Here is a 25,213-nt window from a genome sequence, read left to right as displayed (position 1 = left end):
GCTGGGACCTGTCCCGGTGCCTCGCTGGCTGACGGCGGGCGTCTCCGAGGGTGTGGGGAGCGGCGGGCTGCCCGCCGCGGGACGGCTGGAGCCTGAGATCTCCGTGCAGGCTGGGAGCGGGGCAAGACGGGGCTCAGCGTCTCCGTAACTCCCCGGTAGGATCCCCCGCTCGAGTCGCCGACGGATTTGGGCCGCCCTCTGCTCGGTGCGGTGCCCGATACGGCGCGTCTCGACGTGAAGAGGCAGCGCGATCTACCCCCATCGGCCCCCCCAGAGCCTCTCGCTCCCTCTTGCTCTCCCGCCTATGCCGTGTCTCCCCCCGGGCGGGGGGTGACGAGGGGCACGCTGCGGGGCTCGGGTTTGTTTTGGAGCTGGCTGGAGGGGAGGAGCGATACCAGCGGGAGCCAGATGTCGAACTCTTTTGTTTTCAGAAACTGCCTAATAAGCCCTTTGGCTTCCCCCCTCCCCAGGTAGAAAGATGTCTTTGTATATGCTGTGGACTGGCTGTAAGAGCCAAAGAAGGGAAGGTTGGAAAGGAGTCGACCATGCGGGACAGCGAGGGCTGGGGTGGGCAGGCACCACACACAAGGCCTGCTTTTTGTTGGATTTGGAAAATGGGGCTGCTGGTTGTAGCCCTCGTCAGTGTAAATACAACAGCTTCGAGCTCCTGCATTTCCTATTAAGTTGTTTACTCTACTTCAAACAGAGAAGCCATCTCTTTGGTATGCTTAAAGCATATAACCTTTCAACTGTGAGAGTTCTAAAGGCTTTTTATGGTTAGTTGTGGTCATAATGTTAGGTTTTACAAATCCTGTCTGAGCAGTCTTGTCACTAATGAGTACTACATGGTGGAATGCTCTCATATATTCGTCTTTTCTTTTTTTTTTCTTCGTGTGGACTTAACATTTCTGTTGAGATTGTGTTACACAGAGTGATGATGTCACAACCTCGAAGAAAAAGGTGGACCTTGACATACCCGTTGCAGAGATTTGTATAGGTGTACCTCATTAAATTTCATATAAGTGTAACTACCAATGCATTCCTTTTTTTTCCAACCTAATTTTAAAAAAAATGTTTTTGTTGCTTTCTGATTTAAGAAGATCTCTAGGGCAGGCTGTGTTGCTGAATTAGCTGTCTAGTTAGCAGAGATGTTTGAGAAAAGTTCTGTGCTTGCTTCTAAATTATTTTATTTCCACCCTGTGGTCCACGTGTAGTCCGGAGACCCAAGTTTCCTAAAGAAATTTCCTGACAGTGCTGCACTGGAGTGACGTTACTTGAAACTTTGTACTCTTTTGGAGAAGCCTGTAATCTGGGGGAGCGCAGTGGCTTTTGTAGGTTTCTTTTGTACTTCCCCTCAGTCCTGCTGTGTTCTTGGAACACAGTTTCTTGATCAGGAAAGTTGTTGGCTATTTGTTTCCTCATTATTTTGTCATTGCGATACATTGAAAAGTTGAATTTGAAGATAAATTGGTTAACTTGTGTTCTTGTTTGTTTTTTTTTTTTACAGCATTGTCACTGATGTTGCAGTTGGTGTGAAGGTAGGATGTACACTTAAATAAGGGGGCAAACATTTGATACAAAATTAACTACTTTGAGTATCAGTATTGCAAATTGGAAGATTTTAGCTAGTCATTGTGAGCTGATATCCAGTCAGCAGTATATGCTTTATTAACCAGAAATCCCCAGAGGTAAATCGGGGGCTCTACATAAAAGACCTTTCTAGGCACTGAACTGTAAACAGTGGTTCTAGATTAATGTAGTGGTGTCAGCTTCTTATTTTAAAGTTTAGTTTTGCGTATTTTTTCAAACAACACTTTCACATTGTTGCATGGTGCCTGTAAAAGTCTTATTTTCTTCTCTCCCTCCCCCTCCTTGTTTAAAAACAGTTACCGCTGAAGTTAAAAAAGAAGTGACTGCCTGTAATAGGACTCAGAAATATGGGAGGTAGAATTTGTTATGTAGACACAGAAGTGGGTGTTTGCTTTGCTTTACTTTTTATTTCTCAAGTTTTGTTATGAACTTATCTCTTTTTTAATAGCAAGGAAAAGGGTTGTTAATTTACTATTCAGTTTTTTGTTCAAATCTGTCTCAGGAATTAGATCTTTACTTCATAGTAGCAGACTAAGAAATAACAAGAAAGCAAAGATATATGGGACAAGGGAGCTTTAATGAATGCTTGTGAGCAATTCTTTCAGTGATAGGAACATAAAAGTTTACTAGTGCATACAGTTAACTCTTCACATGTGGTCAGGGACTTTTTAGCTTGTGTTACTTACCTACCTTTTCACCTGAAGCTGATCTGTGTTAACTGCTTGCTGAAGCAGGCTTTGTCTAGTAAGGCTCAGGTGCACAGATTCAGTATCAGTCCTGCTGGATTTGGACTAGTTCCTACATAATACAGCCAGCCTATGGATACAACAGCTGTTCTGTCAGATGTACCTGTATTATGTTCCTGAGCAGGCTTGCTTCTAGGAAGAGCTATAAGAAGTCAGTTATATGGATTCTGGACCCATCTGGCTCCATATGTTCATGCAGTGTTGGAGACAGGCTTAAAATCACTCTCTGAGTCGTGAGTCAAGTGTAGTTATTAAAGCACTTCTGTGGGAGCTAATCACAATAGAAATATGAACTGGCATGATTGTTTCTTTCTTGCCTGGGAGGACTGATTAAAGTTTAAGAATGTATTTAGTAGTTTGGAGGAATACCTAAGGAAGTTCCAAGAGTTCCAAGTTTTTCTGAAGTAAACTGATCGTTTGCTTTGAGGAAAAAAAAAAAAAAAAAAAATCCATAAATTGCCCTCAGTCCTATCTAGTGAAGAAGCAGTTTCAGGTAAACCATGTATTACTTGAACCTTGGATTCTGACGTTCTCACTTCAGGAGAAGTAAATGGATTCAGTATCCCTTTCATTCTTTACTATGAGCAACTTGAGTGTTTATGAGAATGAGTGTTATGCAATATGTTGCAATTTTGGAACCATACTTTCAGATACTAGCCAGACAGTGAAATGAAGACACTCCACAGGACGTAACTGCTTCTTTCTGTTGATTATAGAAATTATATTATGAGATTATGGAAGTTATATTATGAATATAAGAAAGAAAGCAAGCCAGGTGTATTGAAGGCAGTAATTAAAATAAATACAAGGAAAGGCACAGAAGTGTCAAAAAGTTGTGTTCTTTGCCTTGTAAAAATAGACTTGTTCAGATTTTAAAAGAAAACAGTCTGTGCATGGAAGTAGTGGGAATAAATAAAGGTGATGATTTTCTGAAAAAGCTGTTAAATATGGGAGGAGTAAACTGGATTGTATTCTGGAGCTTCTGTAATTATCTCAAGATACTAATAATGGAAAATGGAATTTCTTTTTAATTGATATATACAGTGTGGGTAGCAGTCTTAATGCCAACTTCATTCATATTTTGTGGAAGGCCATGTGAAACATTTTTCCTTTTTGTTCTCTTCACTGCCCTTGATGCACTGAAGTTTTAAAGTTGAGGAATGCTTTACTGTAGGTGTATATAAACAACTAGGATCATTCATCCAGCCTTTCCTTGGCTGTTATCTTTTCTTTGGGGTGCTATGGAAATGTGTAGACATTAAGTTTTGAATCTGAGGAATTGCATCAGCAGTTTTAATGCTATTCCAATGCTGCTTTTATTGTGACTGGATAGGCATTGGAGGTGAGCAGGGATTACCTGTGTGAAATCAACTTATCCAGGATATTAGTTTCAACCAATGTTTTCTTGAGATTTTTCACCTACAGTATATATGCTGGTCAGTTATACAGCATGTTGTGATATATTCAGTTACACTTAAAGAAATGAATTGTGATACAAGACTCTTCTGTTTTGAAAATTTACTTTATTTTATCATCAGTCATGTCAATACAAATTTGAAAATTTTATTAACTGTTGTCTGGCTGGTTTCTCTCTTAAACAGAAAAATGAGCATGTTACTTATATTTTTAAACCCATTCATAAAAGAGTTAACTATTGTAGTGTAGGTGTTGTTTTTCAATTAAAAGAGGGCTTTTGAGTTTTGAGGACTTCATATGGGCAGGGCAAGTATATAGTAGAAGGAATGCTTGCTTATAATGTTTTATTAAGAAATATATAGTCTGAGTTACCTGCAAGTGAAGCTGATAAATTTGAAGCTATTGCCATTTATTTGTGCTGTACACTTGATTTAAGACATTTTTCTTCATCTGATGTTCAGTCTTCATTTTATTTACATGTTGAGTCACCAGAAAATAACACCAAAAGTGGATGAAAACATAAAACTTGGAATGGAGGTGGAAAAAATGACAAATACTATTTGAAAACTTGGTTTGCATACAGTAAATATGGGGATTTGTGCAACTCAAAATATGTAATGGCAGCACACTTCCTAGCTAAAATCTGTCAGAGGAGCAGTGTGCTTTAATTTCTGAAAGCATTAGAACATGTTAAAACCCAGTCATCTTGTAAATACATATGAAATAACTCTGATTTGGTCTGTAATGTCTTGTTTTGCTTACCCAGAATTCATGGAGGCAAAGAAATGTCACTCTGCACACAGTTCACCCCTTACATTACTATTTACAAAGTAATGCAGAAAGAATGAACTTTAGTTCTGTGTGTTAGTTTGTGAACTCACATTGTATATAAGCAGTTTGTGTAAAGTGTACTTGAATAGAAGAGAGCTAAGAATTCCAGTAATGGTAGTATATTACATAGTTCATTTTTTTAAAAAGTTTCAGTATCTTGAAGAAGTTCTATACATGTTATGGATTTCTTCATGCACAGTTTTAAAAATTACCGTTATATAAAATGTTTGCTTTTTTGTTTAAAAAAGGTACATCACAGTTGCTCTGCTCTTATTACATGAGGTCCTTAGTTACTAAAAATAAAATGGCTTGCTAGTTAGCTAGTAGTCTCAATCTTCTCATTGCTCACTGGCTATATAGATTGGAGTATTTAATAATCAGCATCTAATAACTGTACTTTGAATTGCTCTCCTGTGTTCTCTTTGCAGTTACAATGCTTTAATCTTGTAAGTAAAGTGATTAGGTGCTTGGAGTGGTAGAGCCATGTATGAAGTATATAATGTATCTCTTCTCTGGAGTAATTAAAAGACTGGGGGGGTGTAAAACACGATGTAAAGAATATATGTCACGCAGGTACAGGGAATAACTTAAGTGAATTTTGGGTGCATGTTGAGGATGATCTCTTCTACTGTATTTCAGTGTGTACCACTTCAGTCTAATGTATCATCTTTCTCCTGGATGGTGTGTAACTGGGCAGTAAATGGGGCCTGAATGATTGAGCGACTCATTTTGTATATATGGAATGCACGTTTCAGAATGGCTGAGGTGTGCTTCTACCTGAGAGGAGAAAAGAAGCAGTCATTTCTTCATGGATGCATTGTTTGGCTTCAGCATTTGGGAATTTTTGACATTGTTGAGAGTATTTTGGGCTGTACTAGCCAAAACCAGAGAGCTTCAGCCACCAAGCATAGACAACCCCACTTATAGCTAGAATGGAAAACTTATATTCTAATAAACATTTCCTGGTTGCTGAAACTTAACATGGAGGAATATAGTAGTATGGGGGAAGGACAGTAGCTAAAACCAGGAGAGATAGGAACTGATGGAGAGAAGGGAGAGAGCACAAAGTAGCAATCTGTAAAGTATTCTTGAAGCATTGTCCACTTTGATTTTTTTAACTCAAGTTCTAAGGGGTAGTCTTCTCTTACAAAATTATAGAACACTGACCCTTTTTTGCTACTAATAACAGAATTTCTTCATGGTGGAAACAAATACTGTGGGTACTTTGTGACTTATTTCATCTGTACCCTGTATAATGAAAATCTGTGTTGAAAAGTCTGAAATTCTAGCAAGTTGTCAGAAGACTAAATTTAAGAAGTGGAAAAATTTGTTTCAGTAGCTTGTTCCTTTCAGTTTTTTTCTTTTTCTGAAATCTTTTGCCTTCACTGTTGTCATTTTGACTACTTAAAATGAAGGAAGTGGTAGGATAAAAAACTGATCCATTCTTACAGACAAATGCCATGTGATTGTCTGTTTTATTGTATTTAAAATATTAGAATTATAGTTTTGAGCTATATTTTCATGTCTAATATAATTACTAGTAGATTATACAAAGAGGCAGTGATTTGAGAAAAATGGACTGTTTATGAATTGGAGAAACTGTTTTAGTTTTGTGTTAGCTAGAATAATGTTTCTAAACAACTTTTGTGTTCAATGGTACTTAGTCGTGATAGTAGCAGTTGACAGCAAAAAACCATGTGGAACATTATAGCAGTGAAGTAAGAATGGTGTGACCATGTTCAGAAGTTTAGAACTGGCTTCTGGATTTGTCTCTTCAGCAGTGGCATGTCCTTGGTGACAAAAAATAGCTTCCTACAGTGAAAGACATTTGCTCTCTTTGTAGCAGTAACTTTTATAAATTGACCCTGTTTGAAGTGGCTTTTGTATTTATTCTCAGAACAGTTTACTCCAATTCTTTTTTCTTTGTACCTTTTTTTTTTTAATGCTCATTCTACCACTGTAATATATGTGAAAAATAAGGAGAGCTGAAAGTGGAAGGAAAGGAAGAATGTTGAAAATAAGTTTGTGCTCTGTAGTAAGTATGCATCAATGTAAGGAAGATTTACTGTATCTATTTGATGTGTTTTGATGTCTGTCACTAGTTGGAAATCACCTATTTTTTATTTGTAACAGAACACTTATGTTTGCATCTTAATGGGGGAGTTGTACAAAGAGAAATGCTTTGGAATGGTCCTGTGCAGGGCCAGGAGTTAGAATCCGTGATCTTTGTGGGTCCCTTCCAGCTTGGCATATTCTATGGTTCTATGATCTGAAAAATATGAGCTAATACCAACATGAAAATACCTTTCCCATTTCTTAAAGCTTTGAGCCATGTTTTCACAAGCAAATCAAGCTTCATTCCAGTTTTTTCTGTCGCTGTAATACTTGAGCAACAGCTGTTTAGGTAGCCAATTCACAGACCTCTCCTGGGAACTTAACCAGGATAAAGCTAAGCTGACACAATAGCCAGTTACATCTTTTTACTCAGATTGGTACCAAAGCGTGCGGTTGCATAAGTGCTTGTAGCAATATAGAATTGGGAAGGACGGAATGCAAACAAGTGCTGGGGCCAGGGAGAAGGTAGGATTGCTGCATTTGATGGTAGTTGGTTCAGATGAGGCTGTGGTTTCACAAGCTGTTAATGGGACTGTGATGTTTGATTTAGGGGTTTGGGTATTTTTTTATAGCTGCAAGTACATGCAGCTGTATTTAGCTTTTCATAAAATCAGTTCTATAAATGTTTAACATGAGTATTGAGTTACAGATAAACTAGCACTAGTGCTTTTAATTTATTATTGGAAATAGCAGATAATTTAGTAGGAAATACCTTCCATGTTGATCCCACCTTGAGGTGTAGAAACTGCTACTGAAGGACCAAATCTGTACATCTGGGTGCCATGATTCTCTATCTGGAAAGCAGAGAACACATCCAGATCATAGCTCTAGTAAGTTGTTCCCACCTATTCTAATTTACTACCAGTAACGTACAGCTGTTTGAGAGTAACACTTTCTTTCCTGGTAAAAGTGGAATAGAAAGTCTGAAACGCTGGAATAAATGATCTTGTTAGTGTACTTTCTCCTTGATCTTTGAAGTGTTGATTCATTTTAAACAAGGTTCTTGCCTGGTGTCTTTCCTTACAATTGAAAGTTTGGAGGTTTCCAGATGGGACTGTGTGACATGGTGCAACTGGAGATTTAATTCTTTATTCTTTGACTTTTTGGTTTAATAGTCCATCTTGATCTTTTGGTGCTTTGAGAAATTTGGCTCTTTTCAAGGGAGTTGAGAATTGTCTCCTTTTGATCTTAAAGACTTTTCAAATTCCATTGATTGCTCTCAATTCCTACAAACTTTTAGTGTTTTTATGAATGAGGTACATAGCATATACTATGTGAATAGTTGCAAGTATAAAAGCTTAATTTTCTCCTAGATCCTTTCTTACAGAAAAACTGAGAGTGTTAAAATGGCAAAGTTAGTTGTTTGGCTATGTGAACAATATATGCTTGGCTGAGAAGAGTATGGAAAAGAATTGAAGTAGGGTGAAAAAGTAAATATATGGAGAGTAGTAAGTATGGAAAGGTGGTCATATTGTATCTAGTTGACATTTGGATTTTCGTTCAGTATTAAGTTACAAGTGAGTTATTAAGCACCCGTGGAGTGCATGATCTTATTTGATAAGATTTCCTGCTAATATATTTAAATAGTGTAACCTTTAAAAAAAAATCAAGTAGGTGTACTCCTTTTGTGTAAGCTTGTGGTGAAGTGATAACAAGCTTATAGTTTAAACGGTGTGGTTTGTAAAGTATTTATGAACCTGCATGGAGTTTCTTTTGGATTGTACATTTGGACTTGGCTTGTCTTGTCCTGAACAGGTCTTCTGTGATCCTGTACATATGAGAGGTGCAACAAATTCATTAGGGTAATCTATATCAGTGCATGTAGTCAGAGCATAAGGCAGATCAGGTGTTTCTTCTTCACCAAAGAATATGTGAGGATATATTTATGCAGGGATTCATTAAAAATATATCATGTTAAAAATGAAGCATTCGTTGAATTCTAATTCATCCCACATGTAAACTCAACGAAGTTTATAAATGTTGTGTTGGGGGTTTAAATTATGTTGTTCTGTTGTTTCCAACGTCCAGTCCCTAAAGTTAATTCAGATACTGAAGTAGTGTGTTTGCAGGTGTGTATCTGTTAGAGGTGAATGCTTAATGTCTTGGTTGAAATTATCATGTCCTTTTATTCTTCTCCCATACTATCGGGTTTCTGGCTCGCTCTTAAATTGTTCCCAGATGTTAGAAATGAAGTGTTGTACAGTGCTGTTGGATTTCCTTAAATCATGAGATCTGTCTCCTGGCTTGTCATACCCCTTGGGAAATTCGTACCTGTAGGCTGAGAATGACTGTGGTAAATGTGCAGTGCAACTAAAGTTTTCCTATTTTTCTTTCAGCTGAGGCAGAAGGGGAGAGAGGGAAATGGGGAGGGCAGAAGCATTATGTTTTTTGAGAAAGGTTTTTAATATCAACAAATTTGAATACCACAAATGAGAGGATTTATCAGAAAATGTATTTTTCAATATCTTTGAGTGTCGTCTTTATATTTTCCAGTGCAAATTTAAGAACTTATTTTAGATGATACTGTTGACTTCTTAACAAAGTGCAGTTTTGTCACTTTTTTACTGTTTCTAATAGTATTGGTTTAGTGTTCTTGTAGTATTGTAGTGCTTCTACACACATTTGTAATATGCCTTCTGTAATACACTGCTGCGTTAGGTTCAGCCATAACTGCTGATCAGTCTCCATAGCCCTGGATTATTGAGAAAATAGCTCATGTTTCTTGGTCATAAACAGTTTTCAAAAAGTACATGCATGCATAAAAGACTAAATCGCTTTAGTAACTCGCAAGCCAAAGTTGTTACTCTCTGGTTGTACCTTGGATGTAATAAAATCTGGGCAATGTTTGAAATATTTAAAGCCCTATCTCGCATGTGAGGACAATAGTTGGCAAAGACTTCTATATAGTATAATTTTGATTAGCCTGGAAGGATAGCATGCCTGTAATGACTTCCTGAAATTACATAGCTACTTAATATAACCTGTGATAGCATGAAGCTTTATAGTGGTCTGTTCTGGGGGGGGGGCAGAATCTGAAATCCTTCTATGTAAATCCAGCTTGTGTAGTGAGGGATTTTGAGTTAGCTATGACTATTAAAGCAAGGAACTAGGAGAATAATTTGCTAAGCTAGGGGCTTCTTTTTCTTTGTATAGTTTTTTTTGTAAATTCTAGAAGTGACAGCATATACAATAACTATTCATCAACTAAAATACCAAAGTGGTATCTTCAATTTACAGTATATAAAATAATTTTTGTATATATAATTTTGAATTTTAATTATGTATTGAAAGTCTGAGCTGGTGTATTTTTTATCGTTTTTGAAAGTGAGTTTTACATAATTCCATTGATTGAAGCTATACATTAACATGATGTTTTCATACCATGGATGGAAATGCCCTCATGGGGGCAAGGGTGTGATAACATGAGCTTCGTTGAAAGGACAGTATTGACTGCAATAAATTCAAGGTTCACTCACTGCAAGATGTTAGTTTGGCTTTTTTTTTTTTTGTACTAGTATTTTTGCAGATGCTGGTTTCATAAAGAAATGTTCTAAATATCTCTGATAGGAGTAGTTAGTGGTTAGCTTTTATGGAAGATTAATGTAGATTAATCTTCTTAACATTCGTAGGAATAGAAACAAGGCAGTGAAAACTTGTACTGTTGAGGACTGCATGTCAGAAGATGACCTATTAATAGTATAATAGCTGTTTGTACTTCTTATTTTGTCCTTTATAATCTCCTTGCCTCATGCTAAAATGGATATTCAATTAGTCTCTATCACGTTGCTATTACAGTAACATTTCTTTGCAGTCTGTGATGAAATAAAATCATTATGGTGGTTTTTGTTTGTTATTTTAACTTGGATGTGAATGTTTCTGCCATCAATGTGTTTGTGATCTTCAGTATCGTTACACAATCTCAAGCTTGCTTTGATTCTTTAAACTCAACAGTTTGCACAGATCGGGGAAAAAATGAAGTGAACATTGCTCTTGGATCTTCCATTCTTCTTGAATCTGATTCACTATGCTCTTCGAAGATCTGACTTCAGTTTCCTTAACCTCTGAAACACTCAATACAATTACCTAATTTAGTTTAAAGGGTTCTTTGTTTTACATGATTTAACTAGCAGAACTGCTGTGCTTGAAAATAAGACTAATTAAATATTCAGGATGCTTGGAAAATTAGTTATAGTTCTTGAAACTTGTAGCAGAGTTATGTCTTTGACATAGCAGAGTTACGAAAAGCTTTGCTCTTGGAGCAAGATGCCAGTCCCTTGTGTCTTAGCACCCTCTGAGAGAAGGTGCACATAAAACCAAACCCAAGCACCCCAAAGAACAAATTGAATAAAATCTCATCTCTGCTGAATAAATGTAAGTAAAATAAGTATTTATGTCTATGTAATTCAGGAAATGCTTGTGTCACATAGTAGTGCCAGTCTAAGAGCACACATTGGCTTACTTGGGATGCTTATATTAAATTGCTTTATTAGAAAACCGGCATCTTCAGATAACCCTTTTGAAGTAAATCACAATTACCAGGCAGTTACTGCTTTTGGTTTTGTAATTTAATCATTCCGTGTCCAAGTACATCATGTGTCTTTTGCTGCATAGGTGGTTTTAAAGATACACATTGAATGAAGTATAGAGCTGACTAGGCTGCTTAAGAACCATTTAGGAAAAACAGGCAAGTATATCTAGTAAAGATGATTACTCACACGGTGAGAGAGATCTTTGACCAAAAGCTTGACAAGTATGTATGGGAGTGAGTTAGCAGAGGGTTGCTATACATTTGTGATTTCATGGGGGGCTGGAAGAACATTCCACATATGAACCTGTTCATTTGTGAATCAGACTTTTGAACACTAATTTATGCTGATAAGACAACTGTAGAATTATGATACAGGCCAATGTAAGAACTTCATATTTATTATTCTGAAGCAAAAATGTTAAAACTTTCAAGTGCAATGCTAAAATCTTGTGATTGACTATGAAGGTATTCATGAAATGTAAAATGATATGTTTCAAAATGAAGAGAGAACTGTTCATGAAACACAAATACAGTAACTGAATATCCACTCTATTGAGTAATTTGTGCTTTTTGAAAGCCTGATTTACTAGGAGCCAGAAGTTTATGCAGTCACACTTGCGTTCTTTCATTTAGCAGTTGCTCTTGTAAGTAACTTTCTGAAGCTGAAGACAACTCAAATTTGAGATATTTCAGAATTGTAAAGTTCCTGCATGTTCTGGGAAGAGCATTCATTTGGTACTGGGGTTGCTTCAGCTGTTTATGTAGTAACTGCTGTACCATTGCAAATTAATGTCTGTCATATTGAGGGGAAAAAAAATGCTGCTGAATTATGTTAATCAGATTGACTGTGAACGGATTCAACCTCTGCTGCTACTTCTGCCTCTTGAGTTGAGCTGTCCAGGCTGCAGACGGGGGCTTGCAGGCAAGGCTAGGTGGGTAGCTGCAAGCAGAAAAAACTGCTGTTATCACTGAGTAAGCTAATGCTGCTAGTAATCTTGAACATTGTGTTAGAAAATAGAACATTAAAGAGAAAGAAGGAATGTCTACGTTTCAGCTCACAGTGGGTGCCCCTGTTAGTGTATTGTATTTATAGTAGAAAGCAATGTGGTTTGAATAAGTTTCCATAACTTCTCTATCTTGTTTCTCAGCTTTGTGTAGCTAAATTTTTCCTTGGTTATATCTGATTAAAAATGCATCCTTATATTGAAAAGGACAAGACTTAGTCCTTCTCATGGTCCTACCTAATCTTGGTATTAGGCACGATGCAAAGGAACTCTGTTGCTGATCTGATAGGCACGGCTTTGTTACTTGCTATGTACCCTTAAGAGCTTAGAGCATTCAATAAATTGTATAAAGATTCTGATGTTGAAAACTACATAAACTTTAATGGCTCTATGTGTGCATATACCTATATAAACTTTAACATACTGTTCTGTGTGTGGACACACAGTGCAATATGATAAAATGGTAAAGGTTTGGTTTTTATACATCTTTCAGTTGTGCTGTCTAGAAAGGTGATAGCCTCAGATTAATTTATTATGCATTATTGAGGTGCTCTGTAAAACATATTCACTAACTAGTCATACTTCTGTTGTAGCATCCACAACAGAGATGAAAATATTTATTTTTATAAAGATGGGTAGTAACTTGTTGTCTTTCATCATTTCCATTTTAGCTGTGATCTGGATTGGTCTTAAGGGTGCTGTGGAAATACTTTTTAAGTGGGAATAGAACCTATAAGAAATTAAAGATAATATTCAAAGGATGCTTTAATTTTTTTTTTATTGAAAGATCACGTAAATATTTTGTAGGCTTTTTGGGAGGTTAAGTCTTGAGGGATGAAGGGGGCTGGGTGGTAAAAGAAAAGAAAAAGGAAAGAAAAAGATGTGAAAAGCATAAGTCTCTTCAGTTACATCAAATGCCCATCTTACAAATAATTTGAGAAGAAAGGATTATCTTGTGTGTTTTTAGCATAAACTCTCCTCTGATTTTTGCAACCCACTTTCAAGTCATTCATTAATTGATATTTGTCATGTTTTAAGAATTACAATGAAGATGTAATTCTCTGCCCTAAATTGTGTTTTGCAGAACAAATGGATGTCCCCAAAATGAAAATTGATCATTTCCTGTGAAGACAAGTCTTTTTTTTTTTTTTTTTAAATAGAGGTGTCAGAATTGAGCTAAACTCCATATTTCTATTTGTATAGATTTCCCTTGTAGTTTCAGCTAGATATAATAATTTAATATATATGTGTATTAAAGTATAAAACTATTAGTTAATTTAAATGTTATTGAAATAGACTATATTTAATCATAATAATATTTTAGTTTGAAATGCTGGACAAAATTATTGTTCAGCAGTTCTCATTGTGTCCAGAGATGGCTTCATTTCAGTGGTGGGTTAAACAACTGTGCTTAAGCTGCTCTCATTTCAGATTGCCATGTAAATATACCGTTTTACTTAGATTTCAAGTTGTTGCACTTATCTGAAAAGAGGAAGTATCATCTTTAAAAATCACAAAATAGAGGAAAAAAAAATCTCTTACTGTCTCTTTCTTTTTAGAGAGGATCTGACGAACTTCTTTCAGGCAGTGTACTCAATAGCCCGAACTCTAACATGAGCAGCATGGTAGTTACTGGTAAGTGATGCCCTTTCAAAGGAGAAATCTCTAATTTATACTTGGACTCATTTCCTTTTTACAAGGGGAGAACACTGAAACAAGAATCTGTCGTGCTATAGAGGGATAAACTGTTGCCGTGTATTAGACTATAGTGACCTTATATATATATTCACAAACCTTGGGTATCTGAGAAGAATAATCCCATAAAACAGTAGGCAACGTCGAGATGTCTGCGCAATAACTTGTTGGTGAGTGATGGGATGAAAAATTACACTTGTCTTGTACAGCTGCTTTTAAAGTAAGGAATCCCAAGTGCCAAGAAAAGGTAAACAGCTTAACTCCTCTGTGGCATCAACTTTTTCACACTTAGACACCTGCAAGTCTGGGCATTTCAGGGAAGAGCACTGTGCCAGTTTCGTAATACAGTATGGATTCAGGAGAACAGTTTTCCTCTGTTCTGATTGACTGCTAAAGCAGGAAGCTTCACTTTGCTCCTGCACTTTGAGATTGCAGTGGTGAATGTCAGTGCAAAGTGAGTGTGGTTATTCTTTAATCAAATTTCTGGTGATGCAGGATAGGTTTTTGGCACTTATTAAAATGTCTTCTTTTGCAGTTGATGCTTCTGTATGTTGAATGTGCATTGGATTCCCTTGGAAAGCTTATTTTAGAGGTCTTGCCTTTTTTTTTTTCCGTCTTGTCAGTTGTTTTTTGTGTTTGTTTTGTTTGTTTTTTTTTTTTTTTCCTTAGAGAGGCTGAATTGATTCATGGTATCAGAGGGTTACTGGGCTTTCCAATTACTTGCCTGGTTCACTACTTTACTGTACCTGATTTTCTGTATTTATGTGCTGAGCACTATAATCACTGATTTTAGTAGCAGACTCTTTCCATTTAATCTATTAGTAAGAGATTGGGATTCAGGATGCAATTTCCTGTTATATTTAGGGTGCTGTGGTAGCAGCTGTTGCCAGAATGGGTAACTCTATGCTTTCTCATCCTACATCCTTAGCACAAGCAGAAAAAAACCTCACCCAACTTCACATGTTTCTGCTGTACTCTCTTCTGTTGGAGTGCTAATAAACTTGCAGAATAAGCTAATCCAGCATTTAACTATACTAACAAAATGATGTTTTCCCTTGGAGCAGTCATGTGCTTGCACATGGATCAGTCATGTGATTGCACAGTTGCTAAACACAGTGCAGTGTTGGGAGGAGGAAGAGAACCACTTCCATTGGCAGTTCTGTAACCAGAGGTGAAAAGGTGGTGATACTTTGGAATAGATCAAAAGTGCTGTGTAGTGCATTCATAGCCATTTTGAACCACCAGAACATTTGTTTTTCTTACTTTCTTCTGATTCTGAAAGAGGTCCCTCTTGTTTTCATTTTCTTGATGTCCTCTGCAGTCCTGAATATTAATTAGTGCTTCAGCAATTTTCTTAACTTAAATGAGAAGCTAGAATGAAAAGGAGTTCAAGTTGTATGTGTAAGAGTTTGGATTTGGGCAGTGGGAGGGGGAGGGAGAGCACTGTTAAGAGGACAAAGTTCTAAATATTACATAATTTTCCACATATATTTTCAGAAAAACTTTTAGTTCAGGAAAACTAAACGCGACTTAATTTATCAAAGAAAAAAAGGCTAAAGGAAAATAATTGAAATAAAGAATTATTATAGTTTTGAGTTTTCAGAAGAAAAAGTGCAGAAGCTTGTCTAAGCAGCCTTTACATAGAAATTCTTCTCTTTGTGAAAAGTTCTTAAGATGGAAAAGGCTGTTTTGATCCCATGAGGTTAACTTGGGAGTTTGATGTATTTAACAAACAGAGATGTTCACTCCCATCTTGTTTTTATTTCCACTCATTTTAAGCTGATTTAGGGTTTGGATTTCATTCTTGGGAGTTTCTTTGTTGTATGATGTTTTGGTTTTTTGTGTGTGTGTTCCTTTTTTTGTGTGTGTGTTCTGTTTGTGTTTTTTGTTTGTTTGTTTTTGCATCCAGAACCATGAGTGACTTCTCAAGAAACGATCTCATTAGCAAGCAGCAGCGGCCAGAGCAGTGACCTGGCTCCTGTAGTAGCAGTTTTCTGTTGTAAAAGGTTTCATATAAGTTGTGTAATACATAAAGGAGATTGGTGGAAAAATAATCACAAACAAACAAAAACCCACACTCTGAATACAGTTCTGTAATTCAAATAATTCTCCACAGAGGTCAGTGGAAAGGGGGCTAGTTTGTTTGGAGATTTTTTTTTTTTAAAAACAGTTTCTTGTTATTGTATTCAAATTTAATTTCTGCCTGCCTTTTTTAAATAGCATAAAAACCCCTGTAGATTAGGATAAATCCACAGTTCAGTATTATTTCTGAATGTATCCTCCTGTAGCTGTCTGGCTTATTGTGGACCTGGAAGTACTTTTTCCAGACTTGCACAGTTTACAAGTTCAGATTGTAAACTCAGAAGTAATTAGATCTGAAATGGAAACTCGCATGTTAATTTTTCTGTCACCACCTCCTGAAACCCAATGAGTTCAAATGTTCTTTTATGTCTGAATTGATGTCCTCCTTTTGCTTCAGTTCTGCTATTACTGTTCTCTTTAGAAGAATTTAAAACTTCTGTGAATAGAGTTTATTTTGCTGTAACCAAGGCATAGTAGTGAGGAATCTTTCTCAGATTTTCTAGGGCTTAAGAGATCTGTGATCACTTATTAAGTTCTGTGTAAATGAGACACATTGTAGAAATCGGCCTATTCTGTAGCTCTTAAAACTGATATACCTTTTAGGGCTAATGCCCTTTCATTCTTAGAGTTGGGAAGTGTCATGATTTTATCCGACCTGGCCATTGTTTTCTGGCATATATAGAAACCTATTCTGGTTTTGACCTTGATATTTCCAGCATGTGATCCCATGATATTTTTTCAAGCAGATACAGAGATCAACAGAAGAAAGAGACAGTTTGTAATCCTCTGAGCCTCATTGGTAAAAGTATACACAATCAAAAAACCAGTTGTCACTAGTAGTGCCCTAGCAGGCCTGAACTTAGAGCAAAACCTTGTCAATCACAGCCTCATTTCTTTCTAAATCTGTGCTGTAGAAACATTAACCTAAATCAAAATGTACAAGTTTTAAAACAAATGTAACTTTTTATGGAAGTGTGTGTTTTTGGTGGAACTGAGGGCTGTGTCATTATGGGTGAGACTGAAGATGAGTTTTTAAAAACCAAGTTCCTACCCTTTTATCATGGTAGTGGTTTTTTGTATTCAGCTGCCATTCAGTCAGAATACTGTAGTACTTTAATGCTTTTATGAATACTCTTACTCTAATTTTTTCTTAGTGAAAGGCACGAGAGGAATGGTTTCTCTGCCCTATAGAGAGTATTACGTATGAATCCTGTCATATTTTTTTGTGAAAGAAATATGTGAAATTGGTGGGCAAACATTTCATTTGCATTCTTATTGATTATTTGAACCACTTGTAATTTTATAAACAATATGAAATTAAGGAAAAGCCTCCTGTGTCGGGCATGGCTCAAAATCCAAGGCCCGATCCTTGGGCATTTCCTAAGCAGTTGTGTCATCAGTATCCACCTTCAAGACTGTACAGGTAAGAGGAGATTGACAATGTGTTGTATTAACATTGACTACAAGTGAAGTTACTGTCTTAGGTACCTTCTGTGTCTTTTGCATAGAGCAACCTTAAAAGAAAGTTAGACTGCGATGAGCGTGACTCCTGTGTGAGTTCTTCTATCACTTAATTCAGAATCGTTGTATCTCCTGAACATAATTTGATTCCTGTCGTTGTGGAATTGTGGAATTTTAGATAAGCATTTGTATTTAAATATACAAGATTTATTTTTTTTCCTGAACTAGTTTGAATAGTATGGCAGAACAGCAATCTGTAAACACTGAGGGAAGGATCCTATCTACTAGATTAGAATTTGTAGCAAGGGAAGACAGCCTGTAAAGTTCCAGGTCAACAAATATCTAAGCTTTTCTAAGAAGTTCTTTTTTTATGTTAAATGTTTAAGTTTCTGACCTTTTTGACACTAGGTGACACTAATATGTTGAAGTTGTACTGTCGGAACTACAGGCCTTCTGCTACTGCTTGAACTACTACTAGTGTTTTCCTTTAGCTTTTCTGAAAAATATTTTTAAAGTTTATTTGCATTTTCCATCCTAATCTTGCTTGATTCTGACCTCTTTGTAGAGCATAACCTTGTCATAAAGATCTGTGAGTTAATTTTTTTCATGTTGGTGCACAATGACTGGAAAGGCTGTTTGGATAAACTAAAATGATTTGGTAACAGGATTCTGAGAAACCAGAGCTGAAACCAGGATATTTAAAAAATATTTTTGACTCTGGATGTTTTTGAAGACATTAGTAATGCACATTGTAAATGCTTGTACATAAATAACTTTTTTACCTTTCAGTGCTTATGTTTAGTAAATACATAAGTGCAGTTGTTTATTCTGCAGCTTTTAAATTGAAGAAAAAAGTCCCCTTCTCTTTAAGAACTAGGAAAGGTGTTTCCTCTGTAATGGGTTGCTTTTATGCTGAACTTGTGAGGCTTTTGCTGTTCAGATGGAGTAGTGCTTAATGGAAGTTCTAGGAATAGTTACCTGTATGAAGCTGCTCGTGCCATGAACTGTAAATGTAACATTTTTAAGGGATGTAGATAAAAAGTAAAAGATGTTAATGACAGTTCTGTGAAAATTGGCTTGTCAAAGACAAGGGATTGAAACAGAGAAATTGCCAGGTTTTCTTGTTACAGCTGCCACCAATTTCATTGTTCACGTTTGTGTGTTTAAGGTAAATCGGTAGAAACATTCCAAAAATCCTTTTGCAACTGGAGCTCACCAAACTGCTGGAGCTTTAAATGATACTATTAATCTTGATCTTGTTTTTACTTAATTAGCAGGAAATGTTAGCAGTGACTTCAGTAGGTAATTCATTGTATTAACAGAATACTTAACACTGAGGCATACAAGCTAATAATATTTCAAGCGCTGTGTTTAACTTGGGGAATAAACATAGATGTGCCATTTTTTGATAGCACATTAAGTAAAATTGGTTATTAGTTAACATTAATGATGCCTAAACATAGATAATTTACTTCTGAAGTTTGTAAATTGATTACAGTTAATAATAATTGGAAAGATTTGAAGAAGTACATCACATGTGATGGGAAAGTATAATAATTTAATAATATAGTATAATTCACATTTTTCTGCAGATATGCACGTGGATGAGCTACATTTTAATGCTCTGAATGTCTGAACAATATGATCTTTTTGTAAATTAAGAAACTTACAAAAATAAAAAAACCTCAGGATGAGAGAAATTAAATGTGGCTATTATTATTAATTTAGGTAATTTCTGTCTGCATCACTATGCCATGGTAATTCATTGTTGTTCCACTTCAATTGGATTTTACTCTAGCTGTAGTATCTTTATATATTTTTAAGGGCTAAATTGAAGTGTATTAATTTTAGGCTGTGCAACATTGAACAGCCACTATATCATATTGTAAATGTGTTATCATCGTTACTTAGAAAACAGTGCTCAGTGGATTTTGAAATAGGGGTGCAGCCTATGTTCAGATGTGCCAGATAAAAGCTGTGTAGTTACATTTCTTAATTGCTTCACCTTGTTTACTTCTTTAAGCTCATACTCCTGTTAAGCAATATTCTTTGTACTAAAGCTAGTTGATTGGTCACGATTTTCATTTGCACATGACCCACGTCCATGGTAAACAACAAAAAACCCCCACCAACCAAAGCATAATTAACAATGACCATGTAATCTCTAATTTTAAGATTAACAAATGCAGACTTCAGACAAGTTCATATTCTTGTTTTTGAGCGTGGTATCTCCTTTTTTGTTCTTTCAAGCATTTTAAATTCCAGATTTTATCTTTAATTTGAACTTTTGAAGATTTGTGTATTAAAACAAAGATCCTATTTTTTTTGGTTTGGGAACCTGTTGGCACTTGTGGAGAAGTTTGTTACTGGGTCAGACAACAGGTCTCCTTTTCCTACATTCTATCACTTACATCAGGGCCGGGTACATATATTTAAGGAAAGAACCTTCCAGAAATGAAACCACATGATCTCTGTTATACCCTCTCAATTTGTAATTATCTACAGTTTCCATAGCTGGTTGTTTCAGGCAGATGATTGTGTTCGGTAGCCAGTGCAACATTTAATATTTCTGTGTGGTCATAATCCACAACTGTAAACTAGATATCTTCATAATTCCACTGCCTTTCTGTTACTTACTTATTTCCTATCTTGATATGTGTCCTATGTTGTTCTACTTGCTGATAACATTAAATTTCATATATTTAACCAAGGTGAAACAAGAAGTACTTTCTACATTAGCATCAGTAATGAATACTGCTGTTAGTAAGCTTCTTGTCTTTACTACATACAAACTGATTGTACTGGACAACAAACTAAAGTGTTCCAAGAAGGCCTAAAATAAAGTACCTAAAATAAAGATCTCAGAACTTTTAGGTGTTATTTGTGTATTTCTCAACATATAAAAAAAAAGTGTGCAGAGAAACTCCTCTAGGATGAAATTTTATGAAAAATATTTTTTCAAAAATAGTTGTCATCGGGAAGTAAACTGTTCGGTCTTTGGTAGCAGCTATGCTGAACTTGAAGATCAGTTTTTCTGCAAAAACTGCTTGGGAGCATTGAATCTTCATAGCTTGAATGAATGACTTGGACTTAAAATATGCCTTGTGTATATTGCAGTTCATTCTGTTGCTTTTTTATATAGGTTTTTCTGTGTTTAATAAAATAGGAGTTTCTAACTGAAAATTAGGACCCAAGTTGCTCAGATTGTAGCCATTTATAGGCTTTGTCAGCTCGTAAGCATTCAATTTCAATGAGTTGATTTATGCTGAATTGAAAGAACTGTGTGCAGCAGGGATGTGGCTTATATATCAATTATATTTAAACTGTAGTATCCTATTTATATGGGAGAGTAATGCTTTGAATGCCATTAGTAGAGATAAGATTTTGTGTAGAAGTACACATCTGAAAACTAATTTTTCTTCTCCTTAGTGGGGAGCTGAAGAGGAATTGATCAGTACAAAGGTATAAAGATGCAGAACACAGGGGATTTTGGTAGTCTGAATTGAATATAACCATCCCTGAAGGTATTTAAAAGATATGTAGATATGGTGCTTGGGGATGTGGTTCAATGCAACTCGGCAGTGCAGGATTAGTGGTTGGACTTGATCTTAAAGGTCTTCTCTAACCAAAATGTTTCTATGATTCAGGGTTATGGTTCTGATTTTTTGATTATATTTTTTTAAACTATATATTTAAGGCTGTAACTTGATTAGTAAATGAACTAATACTAACACTGTGTTTTAGCCATTCCCACTGTGATTTTTTAAAACTTTTGTCCCCCAAATGTTGTAGCATGGTCCTTTTCAGTGCACCTTTATATTTGTTAAAATGTTAGCACAAGATGCTTGATTTGCATCAGGGTATTCAAGTCTGATGAAAGCCAAACTACATGATGAAATAACTACTTGCCAGTAAACTTCCAGTTTAATAGCAGTTTCTCAGCTGTAGTTATTAGTCAGCTTTTGAGGTTTCCCCTGACAATATCCCTTGACCTCCCCATAGTTTTTAGCAATTTTGTTTTAACTGCTGAGTAGGGAAGGATCTTTTGGGTTGCTTGCTTAGCCATAGACTCCATTTCTACCAAAAGACCATGTTATTCCTCAGGTACCTTGTTCCTCTTGACTTACTTTTTGACCTTTATGGATGCTGATTATGCCAATATAACTGCTAGAGAATGAAATTTTTGTTTCAACAGTATTTGAATTCACCTTTCAGCAGCTCTATACAAGTTGTGTTCCCATGTTGGAAACATGGTTTTCTGTTCCCAAGTGCAGTTTAATGATGTATCTTCAGCTGAGAATTACCATTTATAATGATAAATAAGAGACTACAGTTAAGGAGAAAGGTTTCATACAGTGCGAGAAGCTCTCAATAACTCTTCTAAAAACTAAATTAAATTTGTTCCACGAATGTTTTGAAAAAATCACTTGTGTATGTGCATGTGTATTTAGGATATGACACTTTATTACTGCCATTACTGAAACAGTAAATTAGTGTTAGGCTATGCTGAATGATCAAAAGTAGAAAAAGTACCCCTTCTCTTTGCTTTCAACAACTGATACGTTAATTTCTTCCAACTTCCAAAATCCACTGTTAAATTTGGCATAAATTTTACTTTAAGATGGTGGGCTTCATTTTTTCCCCACATGTTCAGCTTTCATTGTACAAGATATGCTCCTGCCAAAAAGTAATAACGATCTTTTGTCATGGTTACTTGCCCAACTGCTGAAAATTATCTTTGGGCAATTACATGGCACAGAGAATGCTTGTTGCCAGTCCCCCCATCCTTTCCCTTCCACACCCCATTTATCTCATTGCCACACATTCCTTAGTGCCTAATTCTGTATCTTTTTGTATATACTACTTTAATGTATTTATGTACTTTTTCATATAGACACTTTTGTGCAGGCATTTCTCTACATAGCTTTTTTTTTACAGTAAGTAAAAAAAGTTTAAAGAATAGTTTAGTAGATGTTTAAGGTAGTTTAAAAGATAAAATGGTGTGAGATTTGTATACATGAGTTAAATTAAAGCTGTTAACTGCTCTTTAGGAAAAGATATATATATATTTAGTACAACAAAATATTTATTTTAAACTTTAAACCTACTGGAACGAAAGTTGACTAACAGTGTAAAATGCCAATATTAGATAGGAATGCTAACAGATGGAAAATCAATCTATTTGGATAATACAATAATTATTAAATCATTGTGTTAAATAATTCTTAAAGGAACATTTCATATACATATATATGAGTCTTTATATACTGGCCAGTGATACTTCTACTAAAAATGGTGGGACTACCTAAAACCTAATTCAAATAAAAGCTTTCATTTAAAAAATAATTCTTGGAATTATTCTTGCTGTGGAAAAGTTAATATGTCAGTTGTATGTTTAAAACCACACAAAAGACAAAACAACTCTCTAAGCAGTGATCTGAGCTTTCATGGTGTATATTTTTCTGGTGGTGTAATAAAACCAGAGGTTTCTTAATCAGTTTCAGGAAATGCTTTCATTTAAAAAACTTTGTTTTCGTTTTCTCATTTCTCATTGTTAATGTTTCATATTTAATTTTTGAAACTTGTAATGAATTGAAATTATGAGAAAGCTTAAGTATGAAGGGCATTGGACATGCAGTTTTAGTATCACTGTAATTCTTCTACTTTTTGCAAGTTTGTTGGCAGTGCATTGTCCAGCCTATCCCACTTCACCTTGTTTCTTCCTTTTTTTTTTAATAGAAATTTAAATTGATGACTAGGGAGGACTGTTGCATGATGAGCCTCAGGTGAAAAACAGAAGTAATTTTCATAAACTTTGACTGCCTGTCCCTTTGAGACAAAGCATTGTATTGTATAATTTTGAAGAATTAAAATCTGGCTACTTGGAAGCTCAATCTCACCATTTTTTCCAAAATGATACAAGTTAGAGTGTTGTGCAGACTAAGGATAGACTTGAGATCCTAGTTCAGTGTGTGTTTTTGAGATTTTACTCTCCTGTGTTCCATCAAAATTTTTCTTTCTGTTCAGCAGACCAAAATAAAATACATACTATTGCATGGATTTGAGCCCTTCTAGCACTGTCAGTTGGAGATATCTATAGCTGAATTTCGACCAGTTCCAAATGTCACTGGGTTTTTGTTGTTTTTTACTGCTGTAGTAAGTTGGAAAATGCTTAGTGTTTAGTGCAAGAACTTTAGAAAGCTCAGTTGTGGAAATTTTTTTGAGGGGGGGATGGGGGTAGTGATACAGAGTTGGGGGTGTGGAATTAAAGCATGACCTTGCCTCTAAGGCATAATATTTTTAACTGAGAATATCTTGACTTTTATATATTTAGATAAATCTAAATATATTGCATTTTTTATGTCCAAAAGTAGAGAAAAGGAAGTCTTTGCATTTGCTTTGCTCATATCTAAATGTGGCTGATTTCCAGCATTGATTAATTCATTAAAATCTGTATATCTTATGACACTGATCTTTACCTCTTGACTCTCTGATGCTTGCTCCACTAGCATGTTTTTAACCAAAGCAAATAATTTTTTTCTGGCCTGCATTCAAAAGCAAGACTTCTTCCATCCATCTGGTTAGCTAGGTATTAGATATGTTCAAGAAAAAGGAACTGAAGGTGGAATTTTGCTGGAATTCTGTGCAAGAATTCTGGACAGTATTCCAAATAATGTCTGTCTGGTACTTTGTACACTGCTATTAATACTTCCCTGATTCTGGTAGGAAAATCTTGTCCGTCTCTTCTTCTGCCCCCACCTGTGTTGGCAGCATCAGGTTCATTGGTTTTTCTTTTTCTATGAGTAAGCTAGCAGTTCTTAATGGGCATTTTTCTAGTTTGTCCTTAAATTGTGGATTTCATCAGATTTTTGGGATGTCAGTCCTCTGAGTCATCACCTTTCTCCAGTGTGATCCTTCCCAGTGTTAATAATGGCTTACTGTCTTGCTTTGATACTTTTCTACTTTTTCTATCCAGTTCCTTAGTGAAAGCATTCTTAAAAAAACTTCACTTTAGCCTGTCTTCTGTCAGCTATTCACCACCATTTTTTGTCTTTCAAAAAAATTCTGGGTAACCACTAATTGTTTTTTTTTTATAGTGTACTTTAGAGTTCTTATGTGAGCCCTTTTGAGTTCATGATTAATATTCTTACATGGTATTATATGAGTTGCTTCAGTTAAAGTGAAGGTTTTGCTGTGGTTTTTGTCTTGTTTGGAAAATGAGTTTTTACAGAGGGCTACTAAGTTAGTCTCGCACAGTCCACCTTTCATGAAACTAGTGTTTATCTCTGCAGAATTTGTTCTGACCCCTTGAATTTTATTTAGACCAAATAAAGACCTGGCTTACTTATAACTTCATGTTTATGATTGAAAGCGTTTTTTAATAAATAACTAATAATATCAGTAAACTTTTCAAATACAGTCTGAATATGTCTTTCAGCTAATGGTAATGACAACAAGAAATTCAAAGGTGATGATAAAATGGATGGGGCTCCTTCTCGTGTTCTTCATATCAGGAAATTGCCTGGGGAAGTGACAGAAACAGAAGTTATTGCTTTAGGTTTACCCTTTGGTAAAGTAACCAACATCCTGATGCTGAAAGGGAAAAATCAGGTAATTTGTTGCTTTCCATTTTTTAATATGTCTGATTTCAAAATGTATTGTTAAAATGTTGTTGAAATAAGTCATATAACAGTAAGCAGTAAAGAAAAAAAAGAGCTTTTGTTCCTTTCAGTTTTTTAATGAAC

General features: G+C 35.7%; 1 protein-coding gene across 9 annotated transcripts in view; it reads left to right on the top strand.

The window, feature by feature from the left end:
- The window catches only part of PTBP2 (polypyrimidine tract binding protein 2), a 49,146-nt gene that overhangs the window by 212 nt on the left and 23,721 nt on the right, over positions 1 to 25,213 (top strand). For 7 of the 9 annotated variants that reach the window (XM_027651590.1, XM_027651589.1, XM_027651586.1 and 4 more), the window contains exons 2-4: positions 1,508 to 1,538; positions 13,790 to 13,865; positions 24,907 to 25,079. In XM_027651590.1, coding sequence (XP_027507391.1) covers positions 1,508 to 1,538; positions 13,790 to 13,865; positions 24,907 to 25,079 — 280 coding nt within the window. Of the gene's footprint in view, positions 1 to 1,507; positions 1,539 to 13,789; positions 13,866 to 24,888; positions 25,080 to 25,213 lie in introns of those variants that run through there. The other 2 variants (XM_027651592.1, XM_027651594.1) reach the window with 2 other exon arrangements.

This window comes from Corapipo altera, unplaced genomic scaffold (genome assembly GCF_003945725.1).
Source record: "Corapipo altera isolate COAL_440 unplaced genomic scaffold, ASM394572v1 57, whole genome shotgun sequence".
Lineage (NCBI taxonomy): Eukaryota > Metazoa > Chordata > Aves > Passeriformes > Pipridae > Corapipo > Corapipo altera.
This window is presented reverse-complemented; position numbering and strand designations above follow the sequence as displayed.